General features: G+C 37.0%; 1 protein-coding gene across 1 annotated transcript; it reads right to left on the bottom strand.

Moving 5' to 3' along the window:
- Window positions 1-4,963: 4,963 nt before the first annotated feature.
- On the bottom strand, window positions 4,964-9,768 carry LOC137249107 (pyruvate dehydrogenase phosphatase regulatory subunit, mitochondrial). Its single transcript, XM_067780287.1, has 7 exons — window positions 8,490-9,768; window positions 7,735-8,307; window positions 7,371-7,668; window positions 7,092-7,305; window positions 6,705-6,858; window positions 6,511-6,626; window positions 4,964-6,446 (listed from the first exon to the last, which is right to left on the bottom strand). The coding sequence occupies exons 1-7, from the start codon at window positions 9,487-9,489 to the stop codon at window positions 6,006-6,008; spliced, it is 2,796 nt and encodes a 931-aa protein (XP_067636388.1). The 5' UTR covers window positions 9,490-9,768; the 3' UTR covers window positions 4,964-6,005.
- Between the last annotated feature and the right edge of the window lie 3,095 nt (window positions 9,769-12,863).

Here is a 12,863-nt window from a genome sequence, read left to right as displayed (position 1 = left end):
AACTGCTAGCCCCTGCATCTTCCGCCAAAAAAGAAATTAAAAATTAACCCCATTCTAACACCGGAAATGTCCTTTATATATGTACATACAGAGAGCGCATGCGTGGACCAAAAAGGGGGTTGCATGGGATATGGCGGTAATGGTTGTTCAAGTAGAGAATTTTTTGCATGCTTGCCTTTATTTTGTTGCTATTGTAGTCCTTTAGCTTTCTTTGCGTTCGGTTGCGCTGGAAATATCGATCCATTGCCCTTTTTCTGTTTTTGTTTTTATCTTTAGCGTAAAAAGTTGGCCATGGTCTGGGACAGCTTATGAGTTTAAATGCATATAAAAATGTCGCGTAAAATGTGTGGTCACAGAGAGTTGTATTTGTACATAGGGATATACATTAAGTGAGCATATCCTCGTAGAGTAAATGACTTTATTTTGGGGGTTGTACAAAATCTTGAGGTTATAAACGAGATCCAAGTACAAACAATGTGGATGAGTTTGAATTTTGAGAAACCAACATTAATTGTGTTAGATTTACATGTTAGTGGCAGGGCCTGAGGTCCCGGGGTTAGGCCCCACTTATAACATGCTAAAATTAACTTGGATGCCATCATGACATCCTCTGTGGAGTCCCTATATCTGAAACCTGAGAGGAACGTTATTGCTTTTAAATAAATAAATAAATACAAGGCGCGATAATCTCCGGAGAGATTTTAGTCCAAGCTTCTCTTCCAGTTTGCGTCGTTCTCCGTTTTAAATTTTCCTACAAATTGACGGTACGGGTCCTACTTGTTTTACGTCGACTCCGAATGGCATCATGAAGGAAGATGAGTTTTCAATGAAAAGCTTTCCATCGCAGAAAAACGTGAAGCACCATTCGCGTGTTCATATCGTCGACCCTCTCCACTTGCCCCTCACCCAGTACACTTCCATAGAACGAACTTTACAACCTCTAAGACTTTATTTGAGAGAAATTCTTTATTATTTAGGAAGATATCGCTAGCGCCGCCCCAACTAGAAAACCAGTATCGAAGTCAGGGTTTTTGTTTTGTTTTTTTGTAAAAGAAAACAATCAACGAAGTTTTTGGGCCGTGATGTCAAGTTGCAAGATATGAATCCAGTTCGTCTAGATGCTTAGACCCGTCTTTCGTTGAAACTTTGACTCACCGTAGATATGATTGAAATCTCAACTAGGTTGGGTTAGGTTATAGTGGCTGCCCTCAGCAAGGCTGTGGGGCACACTTAGGCCAGCTGGTCCATTGTAATGCCCTTCCTTCTTTATACATATATGTAAAAAGATGAACCAATTGTACGGACAGTACTATATTCAGTCTTACCGCCTTACAATTCGCCTGGGAAGAAGATTGAGCATAACCTCTAGAGCCATTGTGGGTGTGGAGGGTAGTTTCTTTGATATAAGCATTGCGGCTGATCGCTGCACTCTAACCAACCTGCTGACTGCTGTTTCTTTCGAGCTGAACTAAAGCAGTCTGCTATGCGCAAGCTGTATAGAGAGAAAAAGAGCCTGTTTACGATGAAGCCTTGGGATTAGAATTTGATCTCGACAGCTAAGCGCCCTTTCCTTCATTTTACGTTCCACAAACTCTCTGTAGTAAGACCGTTCCTAAACCAATGCAGAAGATAGATATCGTAAGGATTTCGCATTAAAATCATCTGCCAATGTCAAGCTCTAGGCCAACCGATGTAAATCAGGTTTATTTTTTTTCATTGGCACAATCTGCCGAAGAAAATGGAAGTTTAAGTGTAGAGGAAAAGAAGAAACAAATGAATAAGTTCACCCTAATTTGTTTCAAGTGCGCGTACGGAAATTGTGCTTAAAATATAAATGATTTGTGGAAATCAAGGTATACATACATAGTACATATATATGTACATATATGTTTAGATTGGTATGTATGGAACGTGTATATAAGTTTCAGAAGGTATGGCTCGCGTGTGTCCTGCTAGAATTGTGAGATTTTTACGTGGATTACGTGTCTTCCCTTAAATCAAACTCTATTTATAGGCAGGCATTCGCGTGTTCATATTGTCGACCTTCTCCACTTCCCCCTCAACCAGTACGCTTCCGAAGAACGAACTTTACAACCTCTAAGACTTTTTCTTTGAGAGAACTGCTTTTATGTATTCCACGTAATTTATTGGATTTTTTTTTATAATGTATCTACATAGACATACATATGTACATACATATCTACTATATGAACACATGCACCCTAAACTTTTTGGCGCGTTTTCATTGCTTTGAATTTTACATAATGTAAACAAATAGCTAAATGTTTATTTACAATTTTACTATTTACTCGTATACATATATAAATATCAGGTCGCTGCGTTAAACGAACTGGATGACCTGAGTCTGAGTATCTATACCAAATTGTCATATAGTGGGGGTGGGGGACAGCGCCTTATTTTTCTTTGTTAGTATAGAGAATTTTTCCGGGTCTGACATAGGCTGCGTGCAAAATAGTTCGTGTATGTATTTCAAAGCATATATATGTATGTATATAGTTATATATATGTCGTTAATGGTAGTACATTGTTGTTTGTTGTATTTATTTGGTGCATTCAAAGCTTTTCTGTTGTTGTAGTGACGCGTCGAAATAGGACAGGGGCACTTGTTGTGGCACAAGGATATTAGTGCAAAATGTCTGTATGTATTTTGCTTTTATGTAACGATAAACCTTGCTTGTACGTATTACGAATACCGTTACTAAAAGTTGCAGGCGAAGATATTTTAGCAAAGATTTTCAGGGCTAAAGTCATTCTTAATTCAATTAATTGATAACATCGACATCTTCGAAAATTCGAAATTTCAAATAACAAGATTTTCCACGTGTAAACTATACAACTTCGAAGTCATACTATAATGAAACAAATATATTTATTATACCAAAACTTCAATGTTCGAAAATTTGTATTAGAGAAAGTAGACAGCAAGCTCGCAGGCTTAAATAAATATTTTGGCGAATTTAAGCAATTTCGATGCGTCATTGTGCTACTAGTAAATAAATGCACAACAACAGCAAAGTAAGGAACCACACATGCATGCATACAGCGAAGATATTATTTCACACACATACACTTCATCACCTAAGAGCAGAAGTTATTACTCACACATGCACACGCATATAATTAGAACACAAATGTAAATAACAGATACATAAAAGAGGAATAAATAAGCAGTAGTTCTAGAAGGCTGTTCGTGAAAAGTCTAGACCCTTCAGGAGATATGCGAACGAGGCAATAGAAATTATAAAAGCAGCGCGAGCTGAGGAATAATGAATCAGTTTGATTTAAACACGCTATTAGTGAAGTACGCGATAATTGTAATTTCGAAGTACTGCTGCCACAGTAAAGTTGTAAATAAATATCATTTTGTTATACTGAATATTGGCGTTATTTATACGATAGTTCAGCGATTCGAACGCTAAGAGAAGTTGCATAATAGTTAATCAGGAATTTCCCAAAATTCGTTACAATATCAAGGGTCACTACTACATTTTCGAAAGTTCTCGTACACGTAAAAAGAGTTTATTGGTTACACAAGCGTTCGTTTATCGATTTCTGAAAGTTTTGATTTTTTTTGAATGTTTTCCTCTCACACTAATGCGTTTATTTGGATATTGCTAATGTATGTATATTCGAAAATTCCATGTGGTTTTGACCATGCACCTGAATTTGAGAATTTTATGGAAACTTCGAAAATTTTATGTAAATAAGTAGTCTCGCAATTTTGTAGTTTTAAGCATTGTTGTTGTTTTTGTTGTTTTAACGATAAAGACCCTCCACGAAGGTTTTGGGGACTACCATCGATGTTGATGGTCCTTTGCCGGATATAGATCCGGTACGTTCCGTTAACAAAGCACCATTAAGGTAAGTTACTAGCCCGACCATCTGGGGAACAATTAATATCATCATATTAAACCTTTTAGGCCATCCCGCCACCCACCCCCTAGTTCCATGAGGAATTTGAGGTCAGCAGAGCCTCGCCTGCTCTCTTAGGTGAAGTTGACATAGTTAACTATCAAAACAAGTTTAACAATCTTGCATAAACTATACTTAAAAGCTTTGGCGCAGTTTTTCTTTCCAATAGGTTTAAAAATTTTCGAACACTGCGCTTCTCTGTCTGCGTTAACTCTGTAGGAAAAATAGATTTCAGCCAAGAGAAGAAAACTTTAACTTTTTCGATAGTGAAATGTTTAAATACTCGTTGCTATTACTACATTTATTAATTTAATTAGTTAATTTACATGAATTTTTCCAATGTTCGAAAACTCGATTTTGCTACTGAGAGGGTTTTATACTCTTAAATAAGTAAAATAATAGCTAAGATTTTACCATGAAGCTTAAACGATAACAAAAACTCCTTAAAACTTGAAGTAAAATTTCTTTCGAAAATATGAAATATTCGAAAATAATAAAAGCTAAACTGTGTATCTAAGCAAAGCTACTGACAGCTCTAAAACATTATATAAATATCTGTAGAAAACTTCGCTTATCTCAAAGTAAAAAACGGCTTGTAATTGCAAAGTTTCCCTACGAAAATTTTGAACTTTGCATATTTATAGGCTGTTTTATTTATTTTTATTGTTAAAATATGGAACTCACAACTAATTAATTTATTTGTCATTTTAGGCTTATGCATAACCAATATGCTTTATTTGCTTTCTTTTGCTAAGGACAAATTCAACTTTAAACTAGTTAATGTTCTAAAATTCGAACATTTGAAAAATAATTTCGATCATTTTCGTGAATTCGTACATTCGAAAAATCACTTCTACATGAATAATAATCATCATAATATAATAATAATAAATAAATACATATTTTTGTTTTGGTTTAATTCAACATTTATTGATTTTCGAAAATTCGAACATATTGAAATTTGTACAATTACTTTAAAATTTTTTTTCTTTTTTGTCCTGAGTGCCCTACAAGTTTATTTCAAACAGCATTTTGGTGATTTTTTTGCTATACATTTTATTACGAATTCTTTTCCAATATTACATCTGAGCAAATTTCTTATGAACTAATTATCTAATAGTATATATTTCGCTTGCTTTCTTTTTACAATTACAACACTTAAGGATTTGATAAAAGTTAAGGTGTAAACAAAATATTTTTTCTTCTAATGTATTTGTTTTAATTTTTTTTTTTTTTTTATAAAATTTATGCTTTTTGACTTATGTCAGTTATTCGATGCTTTATATATGTACGTATTTAGTACACAATTTGCAGATTTCTCGCATATTTTTAGGTTTACCACGTTTTGGCCTTTTTTGTATGAAATTTCACTAAAGGACACTTTTGATTTTGTATTTGGGATATTCACGTGGGCCTGACTATCAGTTGGAATTGGTAATGAGCCATTACATTTTAGACATTTTAGAAAACTGAGCAGAGAAATTAGTTTCAATTGGATAACTTGATAATAGGCTAACGCGAACTAACCAATTATCTTTTTTTAGTAATTGTGTTTTTTTTTTTTTAGAATAATTGAGCTACAGCTTTTCCATTTAATTTCTAAATAATTTTTAAATTTGGCAATTGCTGATAAATGCCATGATTTTAACAGACTTTTTTAATTCCAATTTTTTAATACATACTTTTTTTTGGCATTTGGTTTGTAATTTAAATGATTCCAAATAAGTTTTTACGCATGTGCAAATTATGTATATAACTAAGTATAACTAATATAAATCGATAATAATTTATAATAAAATGTTCACAATAAAAATCAAAATATACATATTTGTACATAATAATAGTTCTTTAAGGAACATACTATCCAAACTAAATTAATTTATAATGTCTTAAGTAATTAACAATAAGAAATTTAACAACAAAACTAAGAAATCAAAAACAGTAACGAACAAAACAAAAAACATATTGTATGTAATTCAATAACCGCTCATAAAAGGGCACTGCAACCCTACTCAACTGCATTTTGTGCTTTCGCTTCTGCTGCCCTTTCTACTCAATCAGACTTTTTTTGCTCAGTTCTTTTTCTCAAAGGACAGTAAATCCGCTTGACCCGGCTTGTCGCGCGTAGCATGATATGCCTCACGTTCCTTATCTGGGAATTTCGTTGGTAAATTGGGTGAATGTAAATTTACTTTTGCTTCGAAACGTATGCCCGCTACCTCCACTTCATAATGACCAGAAAGTATAAACTCATTTGTAACTGGCAGCTCTTTGCCATCTTCATCGAAATTACGCACAAAACCGAGGCAAACTTGTTTCTTGAATGTAAAACCGTAGCCGGTTGTGGTAGTCATACCAACATATTTACCATCACGATAAATGGGTTCACCACCCCAGCACCACAAATCCACTTCATGATCGTGGTTGTTAAGCAAAAGTTGAACGTACATGCGCTTTACGCCCTCCTCACGTTGTTTGAGTAAAGCATCGCGTCCAATAAAATTAATAGGTTTCTGTGGAATGAAGAAAATTAAGCCGTATGTTAGTTGTTAAAAGCTTGAAAATGTTCGTACGCACATTTAATTTTACACGCCAGCCGCGTCCACATTCTAGTGGCGTGGTGAAAGTGTTCAGGTCTTGTCCCCAGAAGGCATAGAATTTTTCGATACGTAAAGTGCGTGTAGCGTAGTAGCCTGTAAAGGGATAATATGAGATTTTTTAGATAAATATTTTCTTATTTCTCTTAAAATAAAGGATTAGTGCCCTCCAACCTGCATGGTGTATACCAAATTTTTGTCCAGCCTGATATAGACGTGTATAGACATGTAAAGCGAATTCATTTGGTATATATAAAACGTAGCCCAATTCCCCGGTGTGTGTGATGTTTAGTACGCGTATGCCATTCGCTAAACCAACATCGAGTTCCTGAAGGTAAGAAAAAATATTTGAAATAAATAAATACATGTAGTATCAACCTATTAGAATATAAGACAAGTCAATAAGTTGGTTATAGAGCTTTGAGCTGAATTAGAGCTAGTATCCCATGTTTCTGCCAGCGAATATGAGCATGCAATTGAGGGGCGTATATTTATATACAATTTTATAGCGTTACGCCTTCTTTTCCACACCTTTCCCAAATTTTTTTTTCAAAAACTCACTTTATAAGTAAAAAATGGAAAATTCTTTGGCGTCAAAACTGTATCCGTTAATTCAGACAGCAAAATACGCGTATAAGGACCCAAAATACAAATTGCGGTATACATTGATGTTACGTCGGCAACATTCACACCTGTACGCAAATGATTTGGTATATGTCTACGGATCCAAGTGATGGCGCGTGTTTGCTGTACAGTCGGTGCAATCATCATGTAGCTGGAAAGATATGAAAAACGTAGACGTGGTTCAAATGCATTCCGAATAAGCATACATCCACTCACTGTTTCTCGGAGAGTCTTGCTAACGAACAATCATTCTCATAGCCGCCAAAATGGTTCTGCATGCCCGTGTGTATAATTGAACCTACCGGCACATCGACATCATTTGAACAAAGATATTGCAATAAATCGACAACTTCACGTCCCTTCGACCAGAGATCGTATTTACTGAACGAACTATAGTCAGCGATGCCGATACGCTCACGACAAGCATTGTACTCGTTGGCAACATGTTCGAACCATGGCGGCTTGCCGAAAGTTTTCGTTTCTGCTATGCGAAAACGTGTTATGCCAAATTCGTCTGAAAGTATTAAGAAAGTTTATTGCAAATAGTTTATTAATAAAATATTGTGATTCTGCGGCTAACCTTTCTTATCATTCGCATCAAAATAATTTGGACGCTCATAACCCATTGTTTGACCAAAGACAGCACCAGCTTCCTTGAGTGCTGGATAAATGGGTGACATGCGCAAATTGCGCCCCGTTTGAAACTCCTGAAATGGATAATTGATTTCGAAAACTTTTCCGGGTACCTCCTTACAACGGTCACGCAAAAATTTACGATTATTATGTAAACCCAGGAAGCGGCTTATATCCAATATATGCAAATCTACAAAAGTTGAGCCCTTCACAATCATATCAGACAAGGCGCGTCCTATGCCGCCTGCAGCGGAAACGCCGATTGTTTTCATGCCAGCTGAGACGTAGTAATTTTGTATTTCGGGTGCTTCACCCAAAATCCATTTACAATCGGGCGAAAAAGCTTCCAACGAATTAGTTAAACGATCCAGTAACGACGTCTTGAGAATGGGCACACGGTGGAGTAGCTCATCTAGTAAAGGATGAAAGTGATCCCAGTCAGGTGGTAGTTCGCGTTCCTTCTGCGACAGCGGTATGCCGCCGTCTTCATAAAGCATTTTAGCTTCACGCTCGAAGCCGCCTACAAAAAATAAGAATTATTTTTCTTGTTATAATAAGTCATGATTGAAGTAGAGGGCGGCCCCCACTCCGCTGGAAGGACCAGGTGGAAAACGATTTAAACACCCTTGGTGTGTCCAATTGGCGTCGGTTTGTAGAGAGAACGAGCGCCTGGCGCGCCTTGTTGGACGGCCGTAAACTCACCTGCTAATATGCAGCCATTGCGTTCGCGCAAGTACACGCCACCATCATAGTCGCGTACGAATGGTGTCAACGGATCTAGCTGTTCAATTGGTTTGGTATGCAAATAATGATGTTCCACTGCTTTGAGCGGCACCTTCACTTGCGGCGTTGACAGCGTTCCTACATCACGCGCCCAAAAACCCGTACAATTGACAAAGAAATCACAAAGTATATCACCCGCTGAAGTCTCAATGCGGCTCACTCTACCATGCGCGCTGTTAATCTTTAACACTGCACAGTGCTCTACAACTTGCACACCCATACGCTGTGCCTCACTGACGAAGGAGCGACAAACTTGATGCGGATCGCATACACCATCCTCGGGTATCCACAGAGCGCCAGCTAGATCGCTTGTTTCAATCAATGGACAATATTCCTTACATTGCTCGGGAGTTAGTATTTCACACTTCACACCCCAAGCTTTTCCTTGTGAGCGCATACGATGGTAGGCAGTCATGCGATCAAATGTGCGTGCTAAATTCAAACTCCCAACTGGTTGCCACCCAGTAGCCAGCCCTTGCGCTGTCAATGATTTAATCAAATCAATTGAATACTCAGCTAAGCGTAATTCCGAGTAGCTTGGCTCAAAGCGTCCAGCCAAACCGCTAGCCGCCCATTTATTGCCACCTGCAATCTTATCTTGCTCAATCAATATGGTGTCTTTGCCCCAGCCATGTAACGCCAGGTGATATGCTACCGATGCTCCCATAGTACCACCGCCACAGATAACAACACGCGCCTGCTCGGGCAACTTGCTAACGGAGGCGGAGCTATCCGGTTCTTGTGGTTTGAATTTACGTTTTCGTAGAACATTTGATTGTTTTGGCTCGGTGGTACCTGTTTGTTGTTGCAGTGTGTAGGCGCTAGTGGAGATCGGCGCTCGTGTAGTTAACAATTGCTGCAGGCGCCACACATCTGTGGCTCTGGTTGCAACGCTAGGTGCGTTGCGCAAATGCAGCATGACGCGCGGTGGTCCAGGTGCCTATATAATTATATTTTATGCTGCAAGTTATTTGAACAACGCAAATTATGAGATGCTCATTGGTTGCCTCTTTTGTAGAATGAAATACGCTTGGATACGACACAGTTACTGTTCTATAAAAGGGTGCCTTTTACACTAATTTTATTGTTGGGTTTTTACTTGATTAGGAGGTATACAAATTTTATGGAAAACTTGATAATTTTTTGCTATAAACACAAAAGAAAATTTTCAACAGATGTTTGGTAAAATTGGATTTGTTTTGACCACTGATGACGTTTTGACAGCGGCACAAAAACAACACAGAGAGCGCATCTTGAGAGCAAAGCATTGTTACTAATTCAATTTAACTGGACCAAAATTGGTCCGTTTTTGTATAGGTCGTCCCGTTGTCGAATGTTAATTTTGGTCCTAGTTATGAAAGTGTTTGTGATTATGAGGGTTGTCTAATAAATAAATGATAACAGTAGAACAGGCTGCTAAAACGCGTCGAAAATATCGAGAGATGTGACAAACGGCGCGTATTGCGCATTGGCAACAAGGTGGTGGAAAAGAAACATTTTATCTCTGTCCGGAGATATTTGCAGTTGAATGTGGCAATTTTCATAAGGTTGTTGTACACAGGAAAAAATGGTTTTAAGGGGGATATCTTTTGAACGACGCAATATTTTGTTTTTCGCCGTGGGATTATCGATACGGAGATCAAAATGCGTCTTTTGATACCTCTCACGATAATTTGGACATGTATTAGCAGTCGATAGCGGTTTTAGACTTTTACCGAATAAACTAGATAATAACATAACAGACAAAAGGTCGAAAACTGTCGGATTTGTACAGATTTTCAAGGCCCCAGCGGATTAAAGGGATTGCAATATTTCTACTACCAAAAAAATTCATACACCCAAAGGTTCGGGAAGGTGCTAGTACCAGACCGTTCCAGTATCATATCCGACTAAGGACCTAATCTCCGAAAAACTTTTAGGCCGAACTTCTCTTCTAAATCGCATCCTGTTCCTTATAATTTCTTGTACAAATTGGCGGGACGGGACCTACATGTTACTATGAGTTTCCACTGAGAAACTTTTCATGGCAGAAATACACTCGGGGTGGTTGCCAAATCACCGCTTATAAAACTTTCTTCAACCCAGGCATGGTTAACCAACGAACCGATATCATTTCGTTACGAAAATTAACGTTAATAAACGAAAAAAAGTCATTTCGTTTCGTTTATTAACGTTAAGAACGTCAAATTAACGAATTGATTTTGTTTCGTTTTCTGCCATATCAAAACGAAATCAAATCGTTTATGTTGATTATTAATTTCAAACTATGCTGGCAAAGCTGATTCATGGCGGAGTCATTAAAGGTGAAAGCATTAGCCCAGCTGATCGCAACTTTTCTCATGAATTTTGACAGTACGAACATTTCTCAGAGTATTTTTGACATTACCACCAACGAATTACACAAACAAATTACATGGAGTTTGAGTGTGTATGTCCGCTCGCTGTTACCACCTTACGGCTTCGCCATAGCTGTAGCATTGCCAGCACAATTCAAATGTATCACGTTTTTTTTAACGAAGTGTTTCAACGGAAACGGTGGAAATTTTTTGATAAACGATTAGCTTAACGTTAAGGTGCATCCCTGCTCAAACTGAAAAAACTTGGTTTTAAAATTTTGATGTTGCTTTGCCCCGGGCGTGAACCCAGGATCTTCTGTCGGTAGGAGGAGTACGTTACCACCATACCACGGCGGCCGTAAATATAGAACATTTTTTTTTTTGATTAACTACAAAACATTAAACAAATGTCTTATAATATTTCTAATTTGTCAAAACATAAATTTTCAAAAATTAAAGTTAACTCAATTACCTTAACAATAAATGATAAAGTACATTAAATTGAAATATTAATTAATCAACATAATAGCCGTGTTTTTTTTTTTTAACGCGTATACGTTTACGTTTGCGCGTAAAAGAAAATGCTTATCCTCGCTTAGATAATGCTTAGGAGACTCATTCAGTGGCAGTGGTTGATTAACTAGCTACAGAACAGGGTGTACCTAAAATCGGAGACACAAACCTCTGGTGGCCATAATGTATAACACATAGCTGAATCAGTTGCGATGAATAGTGGACACGCACTATTTTAAGAGGTGATACATAGACGTTTGACGCTTAGCAGTCCATATAAAGTTTAAGCGTAAACGTCTATAGATGTAAAAAAAAATACAGCTAATAATAATATTCATAACAAATACTGTATCCTATAACAACATCTTAAAAATCATTGCTGCAGGTTGCTTGAGTTCACCTTCTTCCTTTAACAATTCTAAATGTATTGGTAGAAAAGTAAGTTTCTGAAATGCTGTGCTAATCATTCTTCTTTGGTCCTTATTTTCATAGCTTTGGTGTTTATTCATAATAAACTTGCTCGTGAACAAAAATATTTGGCAGCCGTAAAGAAATGGTCACCGGCAACTGGTGCTGCGAGACTAAGTTCAGATGGAGGAGAATAACGATTCTTATTTACATAAGCATTGCGCTCGCGTTGCTTCGCTTTGACAACCTGACATCGGTGAAGTCCTCAATTTACATACAACTTTTGCGCGTTGCTTTTTTTACTTTTTGACAGCGCCAGAAGCTAACGGTATTTTGACTTTTTCCCTCGCTTTGCGGCCATGCAGATGAAGCAAAACCACATAACCTTCTATGTAAGGTGAGGTTATAATGTATGACCGCACCTTTATCTTGTGCACAAAGTTTGTGTATTGAGTCGACTTTCTAATAAATTTTGTTTTGATATTCACGCCTCATACGAAAGAAATTCGAATATAAAAAATGTTGCTTCCGTTGCTGTGATGTTTAAAAATCATTAAAGAATTTTTCAGTTTTCTTTTCCATTTACGTATTCAGTTTAAAAAATGCTGATGATTTCGATCTAAAAAAGGTAATGACAGAGAAATGGAATCGTCACAAGGAATCAACGTTATTGCTTCTATTTGAGCTATCGTACTTTCAATGTGCGCTGCGTCAAAGCCATCACAGTGAAAAAATAACAACCCTGGATAACGCAAACATAAAGGGCGAATTAATGGTGACTTATAACCATAAAGCCATAACCAGATAAATCAGCTGATCGAACCTACCTTATGGAAAGGAATGTAATCGATTAATGGTGCCATACCATAACGCTAACGCCATAGCCAATCAATTGGTTTTTGGTTTCTCGCCATATCCATAACCTAAAAATATTTGAGTTGGTGAATTTAACAACTTTTTTTAATTTTCTTCATTGTTTTGGATACGTTATGACTAAGATACTTATTTTTTGTGGAATATGTTTGTAATTTTTTGC

The sequence above is a fragment of the Eurosta solidaginis genome, chromosome 4, assembly GCF_040869045.1.
Source record: "Eurosta solidaginis isolate ZX-2024a chromosome 4, ASM4086904v1, whole genome shotgun sequence".
Classification (NCBI taxonomy): Eukaryota; Metazoa; Arthropoda; class Insecta; order Diptera; family Tephritidae; genus Eurosta; species Eurosta solidaginis.
The sequence above is the reverse complement of the archived record's forward strand: the minus strand, read 5'-3'. Positions and strand labels throughout refer to the sequence as shown.

What these genes read in the sequence shown, in the direction of transcription:
- LOC137249107 (XM_067780287.1), bottom strand. Translation starts at nt 9,489, where the DNA reads ATGCTGCATTTGCGCAACGCACCTAGCGTTGCAACCAGAGCCACAGAT. An exon ending in GCAAGACTCTCCGAGAAACA is followed by an intron (nt 7,306 to 7,370) that starts GTGAGTGGATGT and finishes ATATCTTTCCAG; the next exon opens with CTACATGATGATTGCACCGA. An exon ending in ATTTGGTATACACCATGCAG is followed by an intron (nt 6,627 to 6,704) that starts GTTGGAGGGCAC and finishes ATCCCTTTACAG; the next exon opens with GCTACTACGCTACACGCACT.